The sequence below is a fragment of the Zosterops lateralis genome (assembly GCF_965231275.1).
Source record: "Zosterops lateralis genome assembly, chromosome: 31".
Taxonomy (NCBI): Eukaryota; Metazoa; Chordata; class Aves; order Passeriformes; family Zosteropidae; genus Zosterops; species Zosterops lateralis.
Genome location: NC_139791.1, coordinates 5,074,656 through 5,101,330, shown reverse-complemented (window position 1 = coordinate 5,101,330; position 26,675 = coordinate 5,074,656). Strand labels below are relative to the sequence as shown.

The following is a 26,675-nucleotide window of genomic DNA, read 5'->3' as shown; positions in this document are numbered from 1 at the left end:
GCTCCCCGGGGGCTGCGGCTCCTTGCCAGGGCCAGCGCTGGGGCAGCTCCCACCCGGGCCCCGGGCCAGCAGGGACAGCAGCCCAGGCAACGGCTGGGCCTGGGCCAGGCCGGCCCCGGGCCCCAGAGCAGCAAAAGCTCCTTCCCCTGCAGGCCGGGCTGGGCTCTGAACAGGCTCCCCAGGGAATGCTCAGAGCCCCGAGGCTGCCCCAGCTCCAGGAGCCTTGGCACACCCCTGCCAGGGATGCCCAGGCCCCCAGTGCCTGGACTCCATCATCCCTCTGGCTCCCTCTCAGCTCAGCCCCTTCTGCCATTCTCACCTTTGCACAGCCCTGGCTGTCCTCTCCAGGTGTCGGAGAAGGGAGACGCGGACACCATTAGGTCATCAGCAGAACTCAGTTTATTCAAATACAGTTTTAAGTTATATACTTTGCTTAATTAACTCATACATATTGCAAAATCATAGCTCATTATTGGCTATTAACTATTATCGTCACAGGCACAGCTGCAAGGCCAACTTCTACATTTTTGTGATTAAAGCATAACTGTCTATTCAAGCCTCAGCATCCTGTTTGCTACATTTCTATACTTCTTCCTCTTTTCTCATGATCTCAGTTTCTCTCCTTTATCCTCATGCTGGCCTTGTCCTTGCTTCTAGTTACAATATTAGTCTAAGAGCTATTGTATTAGTCTAAGAACTATTGTATCCCTGTCAATATTAGTCTAAAGGGAACTATTGTCTCTTTTATTCTTTACTTATTCTTCAACTATATTAGTCTGAAGGGAGCTATTGTGTCCCTTATTCTCTCTACAATTTCCCCTTTTTCTTTAATGGTTGCAAGCACTTGTTATCTTTTTATCCTACTCTTGCCTTACTTAGCTTGTAACGCTATTAAATTTACTCGACTGTGGCCTTTTCCTTCCAACCACTCTTCAACCAAATCCTCCACACTTCCCCTGTTTTCTTTTTGGGCCAACAGCGTATTGTGCCACATTTTAGTCATCGTCTGCTTCATCATTTGCTGCATATATGAACAAAAGCATAGAATACAAACAACTATCATCATAAGCACAGCTAAACACAACAATCCAAACATGAGTAATGAACGTAACCATCCTGACAATCTTAAGCCTTTTAGCCAATCTAAAATATCCCATCCATTGCTAACTTGTAGGTGTTGTGTCAATTCCTGAAGCTTTTGAATTTGTTTGTGAATCGACTGTGAGTGGTCAGACAAATTCATACAACACATACCTTCAAAGTCTTCACACCCATGCCCTTGAGCCAATAACAAAAAATCAATAGCCGCTCTATTTTGCAAAGTGGCATGGCGTACAGAATCAACATCCTGTAACAAGTCAGCTAAAGCTATAGAAGTAGCATTAGTTTGTTTTGCGAGCCAACACCCTAGTTTTCGCAAACTGGACAGGGCGTGAGCGGTACCAATCCCTGGTACCAAAGAACCAAAAACAGTTTGAGTTGGATTCCAAAATTCCACTTTATCACTACAGTCACTAGTAAAAGCATGTGTCATCCGTATAGCCCTGTGGTGTTGTTGATATCTTTTATAAATCATTGTCATATTTGGAGTCAACAGTGTCAGTCTTCCCAAGGTACAGGGACCTCCCACTAATTTGGATGGTATACCTGCCCACGCTCGATCCCCACATATCAAAAACACTCCCCGTGGCAGTGTAATGGGTGTATTAGACGATCGTGACACGTTTACAGAGGTGTAATTACACCATTGCGAACTATTACAGTATATCAATTGGGTGGCATTGACTATTATTGGTAGGGATTGATTATACCCAGTTCCTCTAAAAACACTTGTCCAATTAAAATAAAAACATGCGTCTGCTTTGATCGAACCCAATATCTCCAGTTCTTGAGGTTCCAATCCAGCTCCTGGGAAATACGGAACCACTTGATCCCACCGATTAGTATAATTACGTGGTTGTGAAGAGGGGCACGACAAAGACTGTAAGTTGGGACATGGCCATTTCTCTAAGGGTACTCCCACCAAACAAGTGGAAAAAGGATTACCTGGAGAACTTAAAGATAAACAAATTGCATCTTGACCTGTTTGATTTGCTAAAGTTACCCATACATTTTGTTTTGGCTGTGGAGGAACATAAAAACAATAACCCATGCAAATATAACCAAATGCTCCCAATAACTCCAAAGGCTTCATCATTTTTTCCTATAATGTTTCCCAATAGATAATCGTCTCAAGTTATCAATTTGATTCTGCAATACTTCCCCCGGGTCTTGGCCTTGTCTCACAGGCCCAATCCACCTTGTATCCCACAGTGGTACCTTACTACAACACTTTGCTTCTACAACATGAGCATTCCTTAGTATGTGTCTTTCCCAAAGTAATACCCTAAACTCCCATCTCATCCATGCTAAAATTATTTGTTCCGGGGACTCATATACTTCCTGCCAATGATCCAATGGTTTACCCGATTCAATTTCAAACGTTCTAGCCCAATCTCGTCGTCTTAATGCTTCTGATTGACATCTACGGCACAATAATTTATCTATAAACAATTGATTTGCCCAATAAATCTGATTACATAACCCACATTTAAAAGCTATCCATGCACTACACAAGCGACTATTACAAGCTACACAAGCCTGTTGATTCCAACAGCAAAAATGATGCACTGCCGATTGGAACCAACTTAACCAGTCCAGAGGAGGATTCAGTAGGGCAGATTGCGCGTCTTCATCTGTCGTTGCCAAGATGTTCAAATATGGCCGCAAGACAAGCGTCAGCTTCTGTTGAATCCTGTTCTGATCCTTTAGAGATAGGCGTCTCCACAGGTTGTACATTTAGGGCTGGTTTGATCCACTTAGCTGGAACCCACAGTGTACCTGCTGAAGTAAGCACACAAACATAACCTCTTCCCCAATATATAACTTCTGCAGGGCCAGACCATAAACCTGTCTTTGGATCTTTATAGTAGACCCACACAGAACATTGTTTCTGTTTCTTGTCAGGTGCTTCAAAATGTTGTATTGCGGGTGGTTCTTGGCTCTCTCCAAACACACATAAGTAATTTAAAACATAAAGCACCTTAGAAAGTCTTTCTTGTGGATCTGCTATCCCTTTATGTTTTACCAAGTATTGTTTCAGTGTGCCATTGGCACGTTCTACAATAGCTTGTCCTGTAGGAGAGTGAGGAATACCTGTGATGTGCTTAATTCCCCATTCCCCTAGAAACCGCCCTATTTTTCTGCTAACATATGCAGGTCCATTGTCTGTCTTGATTTCCTTGGGCAGTCCCATTACAGCAAAACAGCTTGTTAAATGTCTAATCACGTGTAATGTTTTTTCCCCAGCTTGTGCAGTGGCCCAAATAAATTTACTATATGTATCAATGGTAACATGTACATATTTGAGTCTTCCAAATTCTGCAAAGTGAGTCACATCCATCTGCCACAACGCATTACTTTTTAAACCCCGCGGGTTTACACCACAACCTAATCCCACTCCTGTATTGTGAAAACTGCAAGTTGGGCACGCCCGCACTATTGCTTTGGCTTCCTGTAATGTGATTTTAAATTCTCGAACCAACCCCTTAGCATTTTGATGCATCCTATCATGAGCTGTTCTTGCTTTCAATAATTGATTTTCTGTTATGTGCATCACCAGTTTGTCTGCCCTGGCATTGCCTTCTCCTAGTCCACTGTCCCACTTATGACTCCTAATATGGATAACACAATATGGCTGACTTCTCTGAGCTATTGTCCTTCTCAATTGTAAAAGCAACATATAAAGTCTTTGATTTTGAACTTCTCTTATTGATGCATCTTCTATCCTTGTGGTAACTCCTGCAACATAGAGAGAGTCTGTTACCACATTTAATGGGTCTTCCAAATTGCCTAAGGCCCAAATTACAGCAACCAGTTCTAATGTCTGTAAACTGTCTTGTGGAGTAGCTTCTATCAATTGATGTCTCCATTTGAGTCCATCCTTCCACGTCACAGCTGCTTTTTGAGATTTCTTCCCTGCATCTGTGAAGGCTGTAAGTCCATTCACTATGGGAGTGACTGAACGTAATGGTGTAACTATCCAGTCCCAGTCTTTTAGCCATTGCAGCTGGCGGGGAGCAACCGAACCTGTTAGTATCTGAGCTCCAGACCCCAATAATGCTACTTGTAATTGTTCTGAATTAAGTAAATACCAGTCTAAGGTCTCCTGCTTCATTGGAAGATATATTTTGTCTGGTTCTACCCCCAGTATCTCAATAACTCTCATACGGCCTTTTTCAATCAACTTTGCCATCTGCTCTATTTTTGTACTAATTGTTCTCTTTGTCTGCAACAATGGTGAAAGCCATTCCAAAACCCTCAGCTCCCCAGTTTCTGTTTGGGCTTGTACAAGAGCTCCTAACAGATGATATAAAGTAGACCAAATAGCAAGGCCCACAGGTAGATCCACAATGCGACGAGAAACAAATCCTTTGTGGACACAGTCTATAATCTGTTGTAAGGCTTTCTGCTGAGGCACAGTCACAGTGATGGGAGCAGCAGGGTCTGTACCCTTTAGTAAGGGCCGCAGCACTTCCAACAAAGAGTTGGGTATACCCACTACAGGTTTCAGCCATTGTAAATCTCCCAAAAGTTTTTGAGCGTCAGTTAAGGTTACAAGCTTAGTATGTAACTGCAATTTTTGAGGCCGAATCACCTGTGTGGTAATTGACCAACCCAAATATTTCCATGGAGCCGTATGTTGAATCTTTTCTTCAGCAATAACAAGAGAAGCTTTAGCTAAAATGTCTTTAATCAACTGCACTTGTTGTAAGGAAAAAGGAGTAGCTTGTGAAAATAAAATATCATCCATATAATGATAAATAATCATATGAGGCCATTGTTGACGCAAAGGTTGTATCGCAGCATCAACATATAATTGACAAAGTGTGGGAGAATTGCGCATGCCTTGTGGAAGAACTTTCCACTCAAAACGTTTATCTGGTTCTCCACGATTAATTGCTGGCAAGGTAAATGCAAATCGTTTAGTGTCCTTAGGATGCAAGGCAATGGTAAAAAAGCAATCCTTTAAATCAATAACTAAAAGAGGCCAGTCTTGCGGAAGCATAGCTGGGTTAGGTAAACCTGGTTGCAAGGCTCCCATGGCTTCCATCTGTGCATTAACTGCTCGTAAATCATGTAATAAACGATATTTTCCAGATTTTTTCTTTATAACAAAAATAGGGGTATTCCAAGGGCTGGTGGACAGCTGGAGATGACCCTGGCGATATTGCTCTTCCACTAACTGATGAGCATGGAATAGACTTTCCCGTTTTAGAGGCCATTGCTTAACCACTACAGGAGTGTCATTTATCCAAGTAAGTGGAATGGGGAAAGTCCAAGCAATGGCGATTATCCCAAAGGGTGTTGATTCGACAAAACAACTCCAAGTTGTGCTAAAATGTCTCTTCCAATTAACAGTTGCACTGTCGGAGGCAAAGGTACCACAGTCAAAACTGTAACTAATGTTTGTCCATCAATTGTTACTGAAACCAAGGGAGTTTTCTTGGCTAAGGTAAATCCTCCGACCCCCGTGACCGTATCTGTGGTGTTTTTTATTGGCCAATCAGAAGGCCAGTCCTCAGGGGATACAATACTGGTGTCTGCTCCAGTGTCCAAAAGTCCCCATAAGTCTATTGATTTTTTGTCATAAGTAATTGTAATTTTTGTTTTTGGCCTAGTACTCAAGTCCATTATGAGCATTGCTACCCCTGATGAGCCAAATCCTTTTCCTCCTCGCAGTTCCTTTTGCATTGGCGATAAACCAGCTGTAACCTGCGGTAAAGGTATAAATTGAGCAATGCGTTGACCTGCTTCAATAGCAAGAGGAGGGTACAGGGTATAAGCCATTATTTGTATCTCTCCAGTATAGTCAGCATCGATAACTCCTGTTAGCACAGTTAATCCCATAAGCGTTGTTGAAGATCGTCCCAATATTAATCCCCCATAGCTATGTCCTTGTATTTGTATAGGTCCAAATACACCTGTGGGAATTTTAGTGGGCCTTGTTGTCATCAAGGTTACTCTTACTGCTGCTGCCAAGTCAAGTCCCAGGCTCCCTGTTGTGGCTGGTTGAAGACAGGAGGTGGCGGTGACGCTACGGCGGCAATTTGTGTCTTTGCGCGGCTGCCTGAGTTCGCGCTCTGTCTGGAGTTTCCCGATCGTCGGCGGCATGCAGAGGAGTTATGAGAATTACTCTGACAGGATTGACACCAAATGCCAGTTGCTCTGCAATTTCTTCGCATATGTCCAATGCCTCCACATCGATAACACCGTATAGAGGGTGGTCTACGATTTGTCGAAACCACAGGAGCTGCTGCTGAGACACGGAGAGGAGCAAGAGCTGCGAGGACTTGAGCCTGATTTAACTCTGACTGTTTTTGTAACCCTTTCCCAATCTCCTTTCCTAGGTCCTTAATTGCCTCAACTATAAAAACCTGTGACCCTGCAGGTTGTAAAGACATTCTTTCTATAGCCTCTTCAATAGTCCAATTGGCACCCAATGTGGCTAGTACCCTTTTTGTATTCTCATTACTATTTTGCAATGCACATTGTTTAAGCAGTGCTCCATGCATATATTCAGGGACATTTGCTTTCTGAATTGCAGCGGCAACCTTATCGATAAAACTTCCAAAGGATTCTTCCCTTCCTTGTTTAATCCCCATATACATAGGTATCCCAGAACTATCTTTTACATCGTCTAAAGCTGCCCTCACCAATCTCATGGCCTCTCTCACTTTATCTGGTCCTGAAATCATTTGAGCCTCAGTCCTATGGTACGCTCCTAAACCCATGAGCTCATCTACCGTTATCCCATGTAACGGGTCTCCTGGTCCTCTCTGAACTGCAACTGATTGATTGACTTGTGCTTGCCAATGTGCATTAAAAACCAATTGTTGATGTTGTGTGAGTATTAACTTTACTACACTTCGCAAATCACTAGGAAGCAATAGCTGAGTGTTAAAAAGATAATCTAACATCTGCCGAGCGGGCTCACTTTTAAATCCGAATTGACTAACTGTCTGCCGTAACTGAACTAACAATTTCCAATCTAATGGGGTGTAAGCTCCCAATTGTACTGGATTACCTCCCAGATCCACTCCTTGGGTATACGTTACTGGGAATGCCCAATCCCGTCCTGCTTCTACCTGCGCCTCATCACCCTGCTCCAACCCATGCTTTGCCAATGCGCTCCAAGCTTCCCTGCGTTGCTTGACTATCTCTTTCAACAGATCAGTCTGTGCCTCAGGGACAGAATCTGCCTGTGGCGCCGTAGACACACTCTGTGCCTCAGGGACAGGATCTGCCTGTGCCGGGTGCATTACTAACTCAGGGGGAGGTGCGGAAGGCACAGGAGCAGTGTCTAAATTAACCCCAGATGTCCCACTCAAAGGTATCACGACTTGCGACACTGCTGGGGCCCGGGGCTCCTCAGTAATTCCATATTGAGCATTCCTTTTCTGAGCTTCCAAAGCCTCCTTTGCCGCCCGCTTTTCTGCTTCCTGTTGTAATAAACTGTTTTGAACAATTTGCCATGTTTTAGCTAACTTTTTAGCTGTCTTATCATCATCTAAAACTAAAGTAAACAACTCATCACCTAATTTTTTCCACTCTGTAAGCTCATGCACCGTATGTGGGTTAGCAAAATAACCTCTAGCATTTCCCCATGCTAGCAACCCCGGGAGGTCTTTCCTTACATCCTTAACCCCCCGTTTCTCTAACCCTGTCATAAATAAATCATATGCTGCTTGCCTGTCCATTATATCGTCAGCGCTGTTGCAACTCTCCGGCTTCGGCAGCACGTATGACCCAGGACCACCTTTGTAGCTCCTGAGGGCGTTATCCCTTCCTCGTTTAACGCCGACCCGGTTGCGTCAGGCCCCAACCCAACTTCTCCAACCGTGGCAGACGTGCTCCCCCGTTTTCTTTTATGCGAGACGCGAGGCAGCTTCAGATTCAGGTCCCTGTTCGGGCGCCATTTGTCGGAGAAGGGAGACGCGGACACCATTAGGTCATCAGCAGAACTCAGTTTATTCAAATACAGTTTTAAGTTATATACTTTGCTTAATTAACTCATACATATTGCAAAATCATAGCTCATTATTGGCTATTAACTATTATCGTCACAGGCACAGCTGCAAGGCCAACTTCTACATTTTTGTGATTAAAGCATAACTGTCTATTCAAGCCTCAGCATCCTGTTTGCTACATTTCTATACTTCTTCCTCTTTTCTCATGATCTCAGTTTCTCTCCTTTATCCTCATGCTGGCCTTGTCCTTGCTTCTAGTTACAATATTAGTCTAAGAGCTATTGTATTAGTCTAAGAACTATTGCATCCCTGTCAATATTAGTCTAAAGGGAACTATTGTCTCTTTTATTCTTTACTTATTCTTCAACTATATTAGTCTGAAGGGAGCTATTGTGTCCCTTATTCTCTCTACATCCAGGGGCTGACAGAGCTCTGCCGCCTGCGCCAGGAGCAGGGCAGCCCCAACCTTCCAATGTTCCACTGGCTCTGGGACACCCCAGCGCTGGCAGCCCCCAACATTCCCTGCCTGGAGACGCTCCAAGGGAAGCGTCAACAGCTGCCGCCACTCACCACAACCCACCGGCCACTGAGCAGCCCCGGCCTGGGCCCCTGAGGATTCCTCTGCACACAGCTCGGACAAGGGCCCTTTGCCTGCCCCCAGCCTGCACCAGGCAAGGGTCACATACACTTACACAGCTCTGCCCACAGCTGACAGGGAAGAGGGGCATGTTAATTTAAAAAAGAAACAAAACCCCCCAGGAAAAGAACTGCCCTGCCTCCAGCAGACCTGCTCTCTCCCTCCCTCACTACTTTCACTTGCACACATACAGCACCTCCATCTGCAAGCAATTAGTCCTTTTAAAATATTGTATAGAAGACCATATGGGGTCTAAGAAGGAACAATACCTACCCAAGTAGGAGAAGAAACCCTACACAAATATATGGCGGCCCTAAACAAATAACTTGGAGAAACTGAGAAACATGTGGCTGGGGCTCAGAGCAGAGAACTAGATGGGCCAGTACATAACATGCAGGCAGGGGATTATGTATATGTATTATCTTTTGCAGAAAAGACTCTAGTACCCCAGTAGGAAGGATATTCCAGGAGCTTCTCACCACCTTTACTGCAATCAAGATCAGAGACCAGAGCACCTGGATTCCTCACACTTGAGTGAAGAAGACTGAAGAGCCACACTGGGTGACAATGAACTACTCTTCCAAATTAATTATTAATCTGAATCAATATAAATTGCTTCTTTCCCTTAGCTAAAATCTTAACTCTTTAAATCCTTAACTTAAGGCACTGCAGGACCCTGCAGAAAATTCCTGAAGCACTTGGAAAATGATGCAGATCCCCAAGGGATGTTCTCATGGTGCCAACTAAGGAACTGAAATGGGGAGTGGGGCCAGAGAGGAAAGAGCAATAAGGGATGGGTTGTTTTCAATGGAGGGGGCAAGGATGGGTAGCAAGAAGAAATCTGGGGCAGAGAAGAGGAAAAAAAGCAAAGGTAGAGCAAAGCAAAGGAACTTACCTGAGTGGTTTCCCTCCCATCCCGCAGCCCTTCCTGGCCCCAGGGGCTGATGGCATTTGTGCTCCCGCATGTTCACCTCCCCACACCAACACCATGGGGGTGCTCAGGCCTGCTCTGGGCACTGCAAACAGGGGCTCCTGAGCCAGTGCTGCCATGTCTGTGCCTGCAAGGATCCTGCACCTGTGTGAGCTGGGGGAGAGGCCAGGGCTGCAGAGGGGGGATGTTGTTGGCAGGTGCATGAGGACGCTCTGGGACGCTGCCCTGGGGTGTCCAGTGCAGTGGGGATGGATCAGCCTCTGCTCTGCTGCTCTTTCCCATCTCCCCCAGGGACCTTGCAGAGCCCCGGCCATGCTGTTTATCCCCAGCCTGCCCACAGCCACCCTGGGGCTGCTGACGGGGCTTTTCTGTGCTGAGCATTGGCCTGGGAGTGTTCTGGAGAGAGCCTGGGCAAGGAGCCTGGAGCCCCCAGGCCCTGCCCTGAGGCGTCAGTGCTGCCCCAGCAGTGCCCATGGCCTGTCCCTGCTGCAGCCCCGGCACTGCCACCCCCAGCCCTGTGCCCGGCCCCGAGAACCCTCAGGCCCTACAGCAACACCAGGGCCAGGAGGGCAGCGGGGCAGGGCCACGGGAGCAGCACTGGCAACACCAAGGGCTGCTGCTCCTGGGCACAGCTGCTGTGCCAGCCCAGATCTGCCCCCAGCTCTGCGCACAGACATTGCTGCAGTGACAGAGAAGGGAATAAAAAAGGGATCTCTGTTGTAAAGTGTGCTGGGAGATCATTTTGTTCATTTAAAGCCACTGAGAGCACAGCCCCTCTTTGACACAGACTGGGGTCACAGCATAGGTGGAGAGAAACAAAACAAGGAAGGGCACAAACAATGGCCTCGCTTTGTGGACAGTATTGAACAACTAAAACAAAACAAAACCCTGACAACCAAACCCAAAATGGATATCAGATACTACTTTTTACAAGTGATTTGCAGAAATTGGCAACCAAGTTATTGTTTCTGAGAATGTCCAGTGATCAGTGTCCACACTGCAGCCTTGAGCTCCTGGTTCCTCAGGCTGTAGATCAGGGGGTTCAGGGCTGGAGGCACCACCGAGTACAGAACTGACAGGGCCAGATCCAGGGATGGGGAGGAGATGGAGGGAGGCTTCAGGTGGGCAAAAAAGCCAGTGCTGAGGAACAGGGAGACCACGGCCAGGTGAGGGAGGCAGGTGGAAAAGGCTTTGTGCCGTCCCTGCTCAGAGGGGATGCTCAGCACAGCCCTGAAGATCTGCACATAGGAGAAAACAATGAACACAAAACAGCCAAAACCTAAACAGGCACTAACAGCAATAAGCCCAAGTTCCCTGAGTTTGGAGTGTGAGCAGGAGAGCTTGAGGATATGTGGGATTTCACAGAAGAACTGGCCCAGGGCATTACCATGGCACATGGGCAGGGAAAATGTATTGGCTGTGTGCAGCAGGGCAGTGAGAAAGCCACTGGCCCAGGCAGCTGCTGCCATGTGGGCACAAGCTCTGCTGCCCAGGAGGGTCCCGTAGTGCAGGGGTTTGCAGATGGACACGTAGCGGTCGTAGCACATGATGGTCAAGAGATAATACTCTGATCCCAGGAAGAAGAAAATCAGAAAGACCTGTGCAGCACATCCTATGTAGGAGATGTTTCTGGTGTCCCAGAGGGAATTGTGCATGGCTTTGGGGACAGTGGTGAGGATGGAGCCCAGGTCGGTGAGGGCCAGGTGGAGCAGGAAGAAGAACATGGGGCTGTGCAGGTGGTGGCCGCAGGCCACGGCGCTGATGACGAGGCCGTTGCCCAGGAGGGCAGCCAGGGAGATGCACAGGAAGAGGCAGAAGTGCAGGAGCTGCAGCTGCCGCGTGTCTGCCAATGCCAGCAGGAGGAAGTGGCTGATGGAGCTGCTGTTGGACATTTGCTGTGTCTGGACATCCCAACCTGCAGAAGGAGGAAAGACAGTGACAGAAAAGTCAAAGCCCTTCCTCACAGACCATTTCCATCCACTAAACACCTCTCCCTTGTGTATGTCTAGGAGAACTTCCTTCACCTTGGTTGTTGGAGCCCTGATTGCTCCTGGCCAATGTTCAGTGAGGAGCCAGACCTCGACAGGCAGGACACCTGGGAGTCAGCCCTGAGCCCCAGTCAGTGCAGGGGAACAGTGAGGGCAGGGGCCCGTCCTGGTGTTTGACCTTGGACAAAAAATCTATTCCTAAGGCACAGGAGCTGCCAGGGCAAAGGCATGGGGATTGCAGGAGGCAGAACGAGAGATTCTGCTGAGCCATGGGAGAACAGAGAGTCCAGTGAGGCAGGAGGATTGTCTGAGCCTTAGTGCAGACTGAGGGGAGCTGCTCTGTCCCTGTGACTTCTTCCCAGCTGCTCTGGGAACCTTTCTGGGAACCTGGACTTGCACCTGTCTGAGCTCCTCTCCCTGGAATGTGTGTTACCCTTGAAAGCCAGGAGACACTGCTGAGAGCAGAGGGATCCCTGGCACACAAAGTGGCTCTTGCCTTTCCCAAAGTCAGGCAGAGTCAGCTCATTTCCAGCCTGCCCTGCCCAGAGCTCCCCAGGGCAGAGGGAGCTGGGACACCCCATTGCTGTGCTCAGCCTGCACAGGAGGAGCCCAAGGGCTGGGCCTGAGCCTGCCGCTGGAACTGCCATTCCCAGAGAGCCCATCAGCAATGCCAGGAGCACCTGGGCAAGGCAAGGACAGAGAGCTGGGCCCTGAGGAAAAGGCTTTCTCTGCCCAGCCCTGCCCAGCCCCTGCCAGGCAGCAGCAGTGCAGGACAGTGGCCCTGAGGCCCTGGTCAGCAGGGAATGGGCACATGGCAGGAGAGATGCCATTCATCTCTGGGGCTGCTCTGCCGGCCCAGGAGGGGACTGAGGGCCCCGAGCCCCCGGGCTGAGGGCTGTGCTGGCTGGGAGGGGACACAGGAGCTGTGCTGCTCAGGGCAGTGTGTGCCCTGCAGGGCAGGGCCGGCAGGTGCCACATGTCCCCTGCAGCAGGGCTTCCCTCAGCACTGCCTCCCTCCCTCCCTGCCCACGGCTCTGCTGCTGGAGCTGTCCCAGCCCAAGCTGTTCCTGTGGGCCCGGGCTCCTTCCCTGCCAGTGCTGCCAGAGCCCAGCCCAGCCCCTGGGCCAGCTCTGCCCTGCAGCTGCTCGGGGCTGCAGGGATTAAAGAACAGCTCCTCCAGGCCTGGGCACCATGGAAAGGTGACGCTGGATGGATCAGGGGGCTGGGGAGGTGGCGACATTGCTGAGGTTCCCAGGAATCCTCAAAAGTATGAGACCCTCAATCCTGCTCTGCCCTGCACAGCTGAGTTTCCCTTGCCAAGGTGAGCCAGGGAAAAGTGGGAGCACAGATTCAGCAAAGGAAAGACTTGAGCAGGAAACTCCTTACCTGAATCTGCTCATGAAAAGCCCCCGAGAAATGATCTGGGCATGACCTGGAGCTCTGAGCAGCCCTGGCCCACACAGCACCCTCTCCACAGCAGCAGGACCTGCCCTGGCAGGAGTCACTCCTTGCACCCACAGCTCCCCTCCACCATCCATGGGAGCTCCCAGGCAGGCTGAGAGCTCCCCCTGGCAGGTGGCAGATCCCCTGGCCTGGCCAAGAGCCCTCAGGGCTGCAGCACCTGCTCTGCCCCACAGCCCTGGGCAGCCCTGGCTGCAGCCCCAGCCTCAGCCCCTGCAGCCGTCCCTGGCAGCAGGAGCCGTCCTGCCCTGTCCCTCTGACGGTGCCCAGGGCAGCCCCGCTCTGGAGCACATCCTCCCCCAAAGCAGAAAGGGCAGCAGAGCCATCCTTACAGTGCTGTCAGTCCTGTCCTGGGTCAGCTTTAGAAGATCCTGCAGCCAGAGACTTACTGTGTCAGAAGTGGTGAAGATTTCTCCATGAATAATCTTAGAATTGTCCTTCCGGTTGCTTTAAGCCTCTGTCTGTTTCTCTGCTCTCAGGTACCTGCAGGTAGTGCCCTCAGCCCTGCTGGGCTTGGAGAGGAGCTGCTCCTGAGGAGGAATGTCTTTTTGAAGCTGCTCTTGGTTGCCAGGATCTGCCTCTGTGCCAGGAGCCCAGCCCAGCTCAGCAGCACAGACACAGAACAAAGACTTTAATGAGACTCTTGGGGCTTTGGTGTTGTTTACTGTGGTGTCAATCCCTGAGAGTGTTTTAAAAAGCTTTTGAAGAACCCTTTAGAGAACTTCTCAAAAAGTATTCCTAGTGAGACTGACACTCCAGGATCTCCTGAAGTTTAATGGGCCCCACTGAGAAACATGACTGAGAGAGTGTCCCCAGGTTCCGCTTAAAGCAGAACACTGCAGGCAGTGATGACAGGTGGGGACAAACAAGGCAAAGGTGTCTCTAACGCTGACCAAACCTGGATGTGTTTCAGAAATGCCAAGGGCCAAGGCCTGAGCCCCAGCCCCTGCCAAGGCACATCCTGTCCCTCCCTCAGTGCTCAGGGCTCTTCCCAGGCCACTGGGATGTGGGGATGTGCAATGCCAAGGGCAGAACCATGGGGCGGCCCCTGCCAGGCTGCTGAGCAGGGCCAAGGAGGCAATGAGGCCCCAGGGCTGCAAGGGTCCCTTGTCTCCTGCTCATGGCTCATGGCTCAGGCCCAGGCCCAGCAGCCATGGCCCAAGTGCTGCAGGAGTTGGCTGTGTCAGGGCCTTGCAGCTGCTGCCCATCCCTGTGCCCTGTGCAGCCCAGGCTGTCCTATGGTGTCCATGCCCTGCCCTCTGTCCCTGCAGGCTGTCGTCATCCCCTGGCTGCCCCACCTGGCTGGGCCCTTCCTTTGCTGACAGCTCTGCCTCCTGCCTGCCTCTGCCTGGCCACACACAGCCTTGGGCTGCCCCACACTCCTTCTGGGGGATGTGTTGCACCACAGCTCTGCGCTGGGAAAGAAATTCCTTCCTCTCTCTTCCCTGTCTGGACGTCTCCATGTGTCCTTGATATTAATTCCTTCTTTCTCTGGCTGTTCTCTCATATGTCAAAAGGATCCACCATCTCTGAAACCACCCTTCAATCCTTTCCAAGGCCATCCTATTCTGTCCTCAGTCTCCACTCTACTGAGCACAGAGCTCCTTTGTCCCTATACAGTGGTCATATGCTTGAGGCCTCCAAACCCCACCTTGGTGAGATCTCTGGGCCCTTTCCAAGGTCTTGGCAAATGAAAACATCGCCCTCATAGTCTAAGAATATCTCCAGTTGCCATAGACAGTCTGACCTGTCTATCCTGGTTACTCTTGTCTTGGGGCAATTGTTTGATTTACAGAATTTGGGAGACAAAATTCTAATTTTGGCCACAGCCTCTGCACAGGAATGCCGATTCTTTATCATAGGATGGAAGGCAGAGCCCCATTGTTTCAGGGGCAAATGAGCGGTGACCACCAGAGGCCAAGGCCATTCATTGCTGACAGGTTTATTTCTGAGAGATACCCTTGCATGTATGCATTTTTTTCAGGAAAGTATCAATTTAGGCAATGGGTATTTTAAAAGATGTCAAATTCTTTTCCATAGGAATGAAAGCATGGAGCCCCAGTGTTCCATGGGAAGTTTAGAAGCAGCCCTTGACATTCCAAGATCAGCTGGACCTGTCAGGTGGCCCCTGGGAGGCCAAACCAGCCAGACCTGTTTCATCTTTCCTTGGTTCTATGGGGCCCCACAGTGTCCCAATGGCCCCTTGGTTCCACGAGGCACTGAGGTGTCACAATGTCCCTTAGTTACACGTGGCCATGAAGGGTTTTAATGGTCTCCATGGTCCCACAAGGCCCCAAAGTGTCACCATGGCCCCCCTTGGTTCCATGAGTTCCCACAGAGTCACACAATGGTCTCCATAGGGAGGAACCAACCAAGCCCCCATGTCACAGGGGCAGATGAGGGGCAGTCACCAGAGGCCAAGGGCAGCCAGATTAGATGGTCCTGGCAGATTTTGTCTGGGACCTATCCCTGGATATAGGGAATTTTAGAGGCAGAATACCAATTTTGTTCATTAACGCCTGGAGGAGAAGGACGGTTCTTTTCCACAGGAAGGAAAGCACAGAACACTGATGTTTCAGGGGCAGATGAAAGGCGGCCACCAGAGGCCAAGGCCAGCCAGACCTCTCTGTCCTGGCAGCTTTTATCTGAAAGCAACCCTTGGATATAGGGAATTTTGGAGGTGGAATCCCACATTCGGCCATTTCTGTGTTGATAAGTAGGATGGTTCTTTTCCACTGGAAGGAAAGCACAGAGCCCAAGTGTTTCAAAGGCAGAAGAGGAGAGAGGTGGATCCTGGGAAGCCAAGACAGTCAGATCTATTTGTCCTGGCAGCTTTTGCCTGGGAGGAATTCTTAGACATACGGAATTTGAGAAGAGGAATCTCAGTTCTGACCATGGACACCTTGACAAGAAGGAGAGTTCTTTTCCATTGGAAGGAAAGCACTGAGCCTCAGTGTTTCAAAAGCAGGTGAGAGGCAATCCCCGAGAGGCCAAGGGCAGCCAGACCTGTCTGTCCTGGCAGCTTAAACTTGGGAGCAATCCTTGGATGTACAGAAGTTTGGAGGTGGAATCCCAGTTTTGGCCATGGGCGCCTGGTGGAAATGGATGGTTTTATCTGTAGGAAGGAAAAGCACAAAGTCCAAGTGTTCTGGAAGAAGATGACAGGTGGCCACCCTTAGGCCAGGCCAGCCAGACTTGTCTCCCCTGGCACCTTTTGTCTTTTTGTTGCCTTTTTGGGGCAATCCTTGGACATAGGGAATTTTGGAGGTGAATTCTCAATTTTGGCCATAGCTGCCTGGACAGGAAGAAGAGTTCTCTATATTAGGAAGGAAAGCACAGAGCCTCAGTGTTTCAAATATAGATGAGAACCATCTCTTAGAAAGCCAAGGGCAGCCAGATTTGTCTCTCCTGGCAGCTTTGGTCTGGGAGCTATCATTGGATATAGGGAATTCTGGAGGTGGATTCGCAACTTTGGCCTTGGGCACCTGGACATGAAAGGTGCTTTTTTCCTGTATTAAAGAAAAGCACATGGTCCCAGTGTTTCAAAGGCAAATGGGAGGTGGCCCTTGGGTGGCCAAACCAGCCAGATCTGTCTCTCCTGGCAGATTTCATCTTACAATCAAACAATCTTTGCATATAAGGAAATTAGGAGGAGGAATCCCAATTTTGGCCAGGGGCCCCTAGAGGAGAAAGACAGTTCTTTCCCACAGGAAGGAGAGCACAGAGCCCCAGGGCTTCAGGGAAAGATGAGCAGCAGCCCTCAACATGCCCGGCTCAGCCAGACCTGTCCAGCAGCCCCTGGGAGGCCAAACCAGCCAGGCCTGTTCCATGTTCCCTTGGTTCCATGGGGCCCCTGAGTTTCACAAAGATCCCCTTGATTCCATGAGGCCCCACAGTGTCGCCATGGCCCCTTGGTTCTGTGAGGTTCTGTACTGTCAGCAATGCTCTCCTTGGTTCTGCAGTGTCACAGTGGCCACACAAAGGCCCAGGGGCTTAAAAGGCAGAACATGAACCCAGCCCATGGTGTGGACCCTCCTTCTCCTGGGGTTTGTGTCTCACCCACGCTTGCTCCATGGAGCTGGTAGCTGTATGTGTGTCTTTCTTTATCTCTTTTGTCTTTCTGTATCTCTCATTCTTTTTTCTCCTTCTAATCCTTTCACCTGAAATGTTTTTGGGGAACTTAACATTTTAAGGGTTAAAGGTTTCCAGGTAAAATGGGCTAAGATAATGAAGCTACTGCTATGTTAAAGAGTTTTATGTTGAATTGGATATTTTCCTAAACTCTTTGCCAAAGTTCCTTGACTTTCTGTATTTTGCCACTAAAGTTCTGTGTTGTTTTGACCTCTCAGCTCAGTTGGTTAAAGCATGGTGCTGATATCACTGAGGTTGTGGGTTCAATCCCACTATAGGCCTTGCTCAGCATTGCAGTTCCCTGCTCACAGCCTTGGCCTCCCTGCAATCCTGCCCTCAAGGATCTGCTCTCACCAGTCCCTGGGGAGCCTTTGGCACTCCCTGCCCTCACTGGGGCCCAGGGATGCTCCAAGGGACTTGGACTTTTGCTTCTGACTCCTTGAGCAGCTTCTTCAACCGTCTCTCTGTGCCTGGGGCTCCTGGACTCAGCCTCAAATCCATTGTGGGGCTGATTAAAATACAGAAAGCCTTCAGAAGCATCTTGTCCTCCATTTGTCTTCAGTTCTGCAGGGTGTGTGTAATTGCTTGGATACAGTTTTGAGTTCTCTTATTGAGGAAGATTTCGAAGTGCACTTCATGAATTTTTCCTGTTTTAATCAAGCATTATTTTCTTATCCAGTTCAGAGAAGAGGTGATTTCCCAAGTGATCTTGATGCTGAATGTCTCCTTAGGAGGTCTGGGCACACAGAAGAATGAACCCCTTGCAGGCTGACCCTGTTTGGACAACCTGCTCCTCACCCCAACCTCACCATGTCTGACATTGCCCACCTGGGACTGACATCCCTGTGCCTGCATCACAACCTTGTCCCCTGAGCTCTCAGCTGGGTGTCCCAGCCCATTGCACCATGTGCCACCTGCTCTCCTCAGGGCTCTGCCTGCACACAGGCCCAGGAGAAGTTTTCCTCTTTGTGAGAAAAGAATGGAAAGGGCTGAGCAGGTTTCCTAAACAACAAACCCACACTCAGGAGCAGCTCAGTACAGGCTGCCTGGAATGATGTCACCTTTCTAGAAGGGACAGTGTGACCAGAAATCATCTCTATAAGCAGAATTCTCTGAGTCTTTCAGCTGAATTCTCTGTCCCTGTCCTGGATCTCTGTTGCAGATGGAAGCTGCTGGTGTCATCCTCACCTTTAACTCCTCTTTTGAATGCAAACAGATGTTCCCAGGTGTGTAAAGGAAGGTTTGCTCAGTGTTTATGCAAAACTTTTGTGTTCCTCATGGAACCAAGGAGACCCTTGAGACACTGCAAGGCCTTGTATAACCAAGGGTCCATTGTGACACAGTGGGGGCTCATGGAATCAAGGAGACAATTGTGACAGTACAGAATCTCATAGAAACAAGTCTCCATTGTGGCAATCATGGAATGAAGGAGACAATTGTGACACTGAGGCAACATGGAACCAATGGTCCATTGTCACACTGCAGATTCAAGAAGAACATGGTGACACCAGGGAACCTCATGGAACCAAGGGTCCTTTGTGGCACAGCAGGGCCTTGTTGGAACCGAGGGGACCATTGCGACAAAGCAGGGCCCAATGGAACCATGGAGACCATTGTGACACTAAGGAAACTCATGGAACCACGGTGACCACTGGGATGCTATGGAACCTCAGAGATCCAAGGATCCATTGGGACACTGTGGTGCCTCATGGAATCAAACATTGTGAAACTTGGATGCCTAATGGAACAAGGGTTTCTATTGTGACACTGCAGAACCTCATGGAATCAAGGTGACTGTGTTACACTCCAGAAGCTCATGGAACCAAGGGGCCATTGTGACACTGCAGAACCAAGGAAACTGTTGTTGACAGTACAAAAGCTCATGGAATGAAAAGTCCACTGTGACATGATGGAACCTCCTGGACCCAAGGGTCCACTGTGACTCTGTAGGGCCTCCTGGAATAGAGGGTCCATTGTGACACAGTGGGGCCTCATGGAACCAAGGAGCCTTTGTGATACTCCAGATCCTCATGGAACCAAGGGTGCATTGAGGCACAGCAGGGCCTTGTTGGAACCAAAGAAACCACTGCTAAAAGCAGGGAAACTCATAGAACCCAGGAGTCCATTGGTACAATATAAAACCTATGGAACCAAGGGGCCTTTGTGACACTTTGGGCCACATGGAACCAATGGTCCATTATGACAATGAGATCCAAGGGGAACATGGAGACACTCTGGAACCTCATGGATCCAAGGGGCCATTGTGACACTCGAGAACTTCATGGAACCCAGGGGCCGTTGTGACATAGCGGGGCCTCATTGGAACAAAGGAATCATTGTTGACAGTACAGAAACTCATGGAACCAAGGGGCTGTGGTGACACAGCAGGGCCACATGGAACCAAGGAGACCAGTGACATTTAGGAACCTGTTGGGGGTTTTCTTTCCTGTCCTTTTCTTTCCTTTTTCTTTCCTCTTTACTTATAGAATCTTTTCTCATAGAGTTGTTAAGATGCGCTGATGGCTGAGTGCCCGAGATGGGGGAGGTAGCCCGGCCTCAGGGAAGGAGGGTGTCTGGTGTCACTCCTCTGGTTTTTGGGAGTTGCTCTCAGAGGGACAGAGATACTACGAGAAGAGAGGCAGGTAAAGGACAAGGGCGGGGGCAGCTGGGGGTTCTCACTCACTCTTGGCTGTGGGAAGAGGATGGTGAAGCTGCTGCTTGGGGAAAGGAATTTCACCCCCACTGCTACAACCCAGCTGGGAGCTGCCTTTCCCCTGCTGCTGGGCCCTGCACCCCCTGCCCTGCAGGGACGTCCCGCAGTCCCAGCTATCGCCGCAGAGTGTCTGATATATCTCGTCCAGCGCCCCAGGATTTCTGCTCATCCCTGCCCTTCAAGCTTGCTGCTCCCCAGAGTCCTGCCAGGGCCCTGGGATCAGCAGCCCCAGGGGTTTGTGCAGCGAGGCCTCTCTTCCATCCCTCCCGGCTGGGACAAAGCCGCCATTCCCGCGCGCTCCCCGAGCCCGCGCCACAGCGCCCCCTGCAGCCGCGGGGGAATCATCGCACCTGCCCCGCCCACCGGGAGCCACCAGCGCCCCTGCTGGCTGTGACCGGAACTGCACCAAAGGGGAAACTGCCCGCGGCCGAGAAGGGCTCACTGGGGGCCTGGCTCTGTTTGTTGTTACTGCCACAGTTATTGTTGTTTGCTTGCCTTGTTATACATGCTCGTAAAGAACTGCTATTCCTATTCTCATACCTTTTTTGAGTGAGAGCCCCTTAATTTCAAAATTATAATTATTCAGAGGGAGGGGTTTTACCTTCTCCGTTCCAAGGGAGGCTCCTGCCTTCTCTAGCACACACCTGTCTTTCAAACCAAGACTGAACCTCATGGAACCAAGGGTTCATGATGACACTGCAGAAACAAGGACGCCATAGTTGACACTATGGAAGCTGACAGAACCAAGCAGCCATTGTGACACTCAAGGGCCTCACTGGACCAGGGAGACAATGGTGACACTACACAACCTCATGGAACTAGGGATTTATTGTGAAACTCTGGGGTTCCATGGAACCAACTGTCCATTGTGACACTGTGGATCCAAGGAGATCATGGGGACACTATGGAAGCTCATGGATCCAAGGGTCCATTGTGACACAGCAAGAGCTTGTGGAACCAAAGAGACTGTGGATCCAAGGAGATCATGGTGAGACTATGGAAGCTCATGGAACCAAGAAGCCCTTCTGACATGGGATGGCCACATAAAGGCAAGAGGCCATTGAGACGCTGTGAGCCTCGATGGAAAAAAGGACATGGGTGATAGTACAGATGCTCATGGAATCTATGGAATATTGTGCCACACATGGAACCAAGGAGCCATCTTGAAACTGTGGGTGTTGTGAATGGAGAGAGAGCTTAGACAAGTCTTGCCTTTGACCCAGATTTCTGGCAGTGGCTCTGTTTGGAGTGTCCTGCACCCCAGATTGCTCTCAGTTTCAGGTTCTTAATAATGGCAGATTAGGTCTATGATAAAATGAAATATTTATTTGACAAAAATTTAACAGACTAGGTATAGCACTGGAATAAAACAAAAAGAACTACTAATAGTCTAAAGGAAGCCATATTACAGTTAGCAAATAAATAGTGTAGATTAGAATTCAATGTAACTTACCATCAATTTGGTGATGGGGTACACTTAAAATTCTTCTCTCAATTCCCTGAGAAAGTATCCACAGAGTTTGCAACTGAGCTTGTGGGAGAAGTCCCTGCATGTTTCCAGAGTGTGTTTAGGAGGCTTCTACCTCTGTGGAAAATGGTGTCGCTTTTATAGTTGTAAAAGTAGTGCCTTTTCAGTTAGTAATCTCTGGCTTATCTCTCCTTATCTATTCTCGGACCCACTCATTTACTGAAGTTCTACTCCCAGAGGATGTAGCAACTCCTTGGCTCATAACAACTAACTGGCCAAGGTTGTCTCATCACTTCATATGGGGGAGAGAATGCCTGGAGCTGTCACACCAGCTGCAGATAAGCTCTTCTGTAGTAGGGGGGATGTTCTGCCACAATGGGGCATAATGGAGTCATGGATACCATTGGTACTGAAATCCACTAGAGAGAAACTTTTAAACACAGTTTTGAGTATTCCATGCTGTTCTTTATTACAGCATGTTGGCCACTTGGGTGATCCTTTTGCCATTCGAGTGCACTGAGCATCAAATGAACAGAGTTTTTATCACACGCACTGATTACGTATTCATTAGCTATCCTCACTTCCTTTGACTTGATTTGATGTAGTTGCTTATCACAAGTCCTTACATGGTTCTTTGAGCTCTGTCTTCAATGTCTAATGTCCTTTTTAGGTGGCTGTTTCTTGACCCTCACTTTCGAATAAAGGCAATATCCTTGTTTTGCATAACTTCTGTTTTGTCAGCCTTGCAGAGCTGAGCTGGAATCCTGCTTGCCCTTTTAATGACTTCTGTTTGCTGCAGTTACATCCTTTATCTGTTTCTCCAAGGCTGTGCTGTTCTGTTCCATTATGTGACAGTTGTAGGTAGGGAGACAGAAATCATGACTCGAGTCCTCTTGATCATGACACAAAACAGCCAGTTTTATTGTTTAAAACCTTCTTACACAGAGAGTTCAAAACTCTCAGCTCTAGACACTGATTGGTCTGAGTCTTAGCCCCACTCATCTCCTTGATCAGTGATATCTCTGCTCTCTGGACTGACCATGACTGGCTGAGGTCTCTACACGAGCTCTCTTATTCACCTGGGGACTTCTAGAACAAGCCAGGTCAGCTGAACTGGACTTGCCATGACCAGATTCATTTTGTCTTGGCTAAAGACTAGCTGTGACAAATCACCCTTTTTAGTTAAAATTTAAAAATGCAAAAATGCTCTTTGTAATCCTTCTTGCAGGTGCTTGCAGATAGGATGACAAAGACTATATGAATTTAATTCAAATGAGACTTTTTAGTCAATTTGATAAACTTAGTTCCCCTAGCCAGAGATGTGCCCATGTACCATTGGAGCTGCAGCATTCACGTCTGGGAGCTGTTAGGCAAAATTCACTAATATCAGGGTCTTTTAGGCTAGCATGTCACAGGTTAGAAGTTACAACTTACAACTTAACACTAGAAAATAGTAAATGATTAATCTTAAAGCCATTTAAAATAAAACACACATCTTTTTGCCTTTGATGTCTCCCAAATGTGTGAGTTTTGGAGTTCAAGTAAGGTGGTGGGTAAATTGTCTTCTTATTGACAATCTTATGCTTCTGACAAGCTGTTGGCTTGCTAGATTATGTTGTGAATTGATTTAAAAACATGAGAAAAACATGAGAACATGAGAACACCAAAGACTCTTGAGGGGGGTGTACATGCACCCCTCTTTTCCCCTCTTCTTGTTTTAGCAACTATAATAGGAACAAAAGATGTAATTCTGAACAAAATTAATAAGGCACAAGTTATATCTGCTTATATGCTTTGCTGGTACTCAGGGTCTGCTCTTGCTGAAGGGCCTCCTTTTCACAAGGAGGACTTGAAGAGCTTCTTCCAGAAAAGGCTTTTCATGTTTATCTATGAGGAAAAAAGGGTTCAGCTTCTGTAAAGCCAAATCAGTTAGTCCAAGTGACTTGCTTTCATTTCAAGCACAGAAACACCTGGGTTTGATGCTTTTCCAGCCAGTCAGGGCCATAGCCTGCCCCAAACTAAGACCTAGATGAGGAGGGCTGGATGGAACACTTCTGCCATCAGTGAAAGCCACAGCTTGGCCTGAGCTGAGCCTTAGACTCGGTGGGTGCTGCACAACTGAGAGATGGGACTTCAAAGAAGGTGTGCAAAAGGAATCCAAGCAGGGAGCCTTAAGTCAAAGCTTCAGTAAAAAAAGGTCAGAGTTTGAATTGAAAATAAAATTTATCGAAGTTTAAGTTGAAGTCAGGGTAGAAAGGAATTGAAGTTATTGAAACCATTGAAATCAGGTGTTATTCTCACAGTACAGTGTTATGTACTTGTCGGAGGTCAAAAGAGGCCACAGCCCTAAACAGTTGCAAAATTCTTTCCACAAACTACAGACAGCCTAGTGTTCACATTATTTGGCAGCTTTTGCAAAATTTTTACAAAATTCCATAGTTTTAAAGACCTTGACAGTTAAATGTGTCTTCCTAGCTCTTGTTCATATCTGTGCTCTCTCTACACCATGGCCTGTACCTAACCAAGGCTAAGATATCTCAATTCACAAGCTCCACTGTGCTCCCCCTTCATCTCTTATCTGTTCTTCTCCAGGTGTTAATGACAGAGTGCCCAGGATTCACCTTGTCAGTCAGCTCTGGCTGAGGCTGCTGCTCAGGCTCAGCACATCAGCAGGCAGGAGCAGGGCTGAGCCTGGCCGTGCTGGACATGCTGCACATCCCCGAGGAGGAGAGGCAGAGCCCGGGACAGGTCTGCAGCTGTGACAGGTGAGCCGGGCTGGGGGGACAGGGTGGCACCCAGAGGACAGCCCAGCATGGCTGGGGACAGCCTGGCAGCCACTGGAAAGCCTGACAGAAACAGGGACATTGTGACACCTGTGGAGACAGTCTGGCATCTGTTGGGAGAGCCCAACATCCATGGGGACATTCTGGCATCCCTGGGAACAGCATGACATCCTTGGGGACACTCCACCACCCACCTCTGCCTCCCGTCCCTGGCAGCTCTGAGGAGCTGTTGGTGGCTGTGGCGGGGGTCTTGTGGCGTGGGGAAAAGGGGGACAGCGGTGTCACCCCGGAGGTGTCCCCAGAGAAGCTCCAGCACTTGTGTGACAGCCCCGACATCGCCGACATCAGCACCGAACAGGCGGCGAGCCGGGAGGGCGGCCTCGTGGAGAAGCGGCTCGTCCCCCTCCCCAAGGCGGACAAGCGGGTGCTGGGGAGCCGGGGGGGTTTGGGGAGCCCCCGGGGGCTCGGGGGGACGTGGGGCTGCCGCCCCGCCTGGCGCAGGAGGGGGAGTTGCCCGGGCTGCGGGAGGCTCGTTCCTTGGGGCCTCTCCTCGATGGCCACTCCCGGCTGGGGGCGGGTGCCCAGCGCTCCTTCTGCAGGGAGGTGGCCCCTGCCCGGCTCCGGGGGGACGTGGCAAAGCAGTGCCACGGGCCCCTCGGGGCCTGCCGGGAGCCCCTGAGCAGCCCCGAGCCGGCGGTGCCGGGGGAAGGGAGGTGACAGAATCCCCCCGGGAGGGCCGGGTCCCCATCCCGCCCCCTGGGCACCCCGGGAGCTGCGGGGCTTGGGGACACCGTGGTGAGGGGTGGGCACAGGGCTGGGCACGGGGGGTCCTGGGGTGTCCCCGAGGGGGACCAGGGCCCTCCCTGCCCTTGGCAGCGCCGAGTTGGCCGTGACCGAGCTGGAGGCGGCCGGGGGTGCCCCGGGGCTGTCCCTGCTGTGCCGCAGCCCCCGGGCCTTGGACACTTCCCTGCTGAGCGTCTGCGTCCAGGTGAGACCCCCAGGGCAGCGCCGGGGGTTTGGGGGTCCGGGAGCGCGCAGGGCCCCGTCCCCGGGAGGGAAACACAGCCCTGGCCCCTGCGGGGACGGTGACACGGGCACGGGCACGGGCACAGCCCTGGGGCTGCTGCGGGCACCCGCGGGGCAGGAGGGGTTTGGAGGCTCCCAGGGGTCCCCGCCCCGCTGAGCCCGGCGGTGGCTCCACAGCCGCGCTCCGGCCGGGATTCCAAGCGGTGCCGGCTCCGCCGGGACCAGGACGGACACTTGTGGCTGTCGGGGCTGGCGCCGAGGTTCTGCAGCCTGCGGGAGCTGCTGGGCACCTCCGGGCACTGGGGGCTGCAGGCACAGGGGCCCAAATGCTCCTGGAGGCTGCCAGCTTGCCCTGCCCCAGAGGTGACACTGGGGGACATTGCAGAGAGGGGCTGTGAGGTCACAGAGTGGCAGTGATGTCACAGGGGGGGCTGTGTGATGTCCCAGAGGGGGCTGTGTCATAGAGGCACCTCTGTGGCTGTGTGTGACAGAGGCACAGAGCAGCTGTGATGTCAGAGAGGGACTGTGGGACATCACAGAATGGGTTCAGTGAGGTCACAGAGTGAGCTATGACATCACAGAGTGGGTTACGCAAGACCATTTATCAGCAATGGTATAATAGAGGGGACTGTGTGACATCATAGATTCACTGTGTGACATCACAGGGCAGGCTTTGACATCACAGGTCAACTCTGTGATGTCACAAAGTGACCTGTGACATCACAGGTTAAGTTGTGACATTACAGAGCCAGCTGTGACATCACTCTTACATCATATAGGGCAACAGAGTGACATCACAGAGAAGGGTGTAATGTCACAGAGTGAGCTGTAACATCAAAGTGCAGCTGTGTGACATCACAGAGCAGAATGTGACATCATGGTGGTGGCAGGGGGCCTGTGTGAGGTCACTGGGTTAGTCACTCTGCCCCAGCCCCACTCACATTTCCCCCCAGAGAAGTCTCCCCTGCTGCTCGTGCCCAGCAGGGTCCCCTGGGTCCCCCCTGCCCCCAGCACTGCAGCCTCCCCCAAGGATGTTCCACAAATCAACCCCCAGAGCCTGACACGGGGACAAGGGGCTGGGCTGTGTGACCAGGACATCCAGGACAGGGATTATCCAGGTCACTGTGGCCTGGGTTGGGTTCCCCAGGGCAGGAAAGATGTCTGGCAGCTGCAGCAGGGTTAGGGAAGGGCTCCAAGGTGAGGCTGCAGTCCTTGGGCTGTGAGGAGAGGCTGAGGGAGCTGGGCTTGTCCAGCCCTGAGCAGGGAAGGCTGAGGGCCTCCTGATCCCAGCCTGGCAGTGCCAGCCAGGAGGTGATGGAGAACACAGAGCCAGGCTCTTCACTGGGGGCCTGGTGGGAGACAACAGACAATGGGTGGAAGGGGCAAGAGGGGAGTTTCAGCCAGGCCAGGAGGAGATGAAATGAGTCAGGCTGGATTCAGCATTTCCTCACCACCAAAGGCAGCTTGA

At 50.2% G+C, this 26,675-nt stretch overlaps 2 protein-coding genes across 2 annotated transcripts in view; one reads left to right on the top strand and one right to left on the bottom strand.

Annotated features, from left to right (window-relative positions):
• Positions 1 to 26,675, top strand: part of LOC310920762 (olfactory receptor 14J1-like) — a gene marked incomplete at its 3' end in the record, with an annotated part of 1,005,486 nt that overhangs the window by 747,527 nt on the left and 231,284 nt on the right. The gene's annotated exons all lie outside the window — the stretch shown is intronic.
• Positions 10,597 to 11,529, bottom strand: LOC310920667 (olfactory receptor 14A16-like; the record flags this gene model as incomplete). Its single annotated transcript, XM_083880728.1, has 1 exon — positions 10,597 to 11,529. One exon carries the CDS (start codon positions 11,527 to 11,529, stop codon positions 10,597 to 10,599), a length of 933 nt encoding a protein of 310 aa, XP_083736854.1.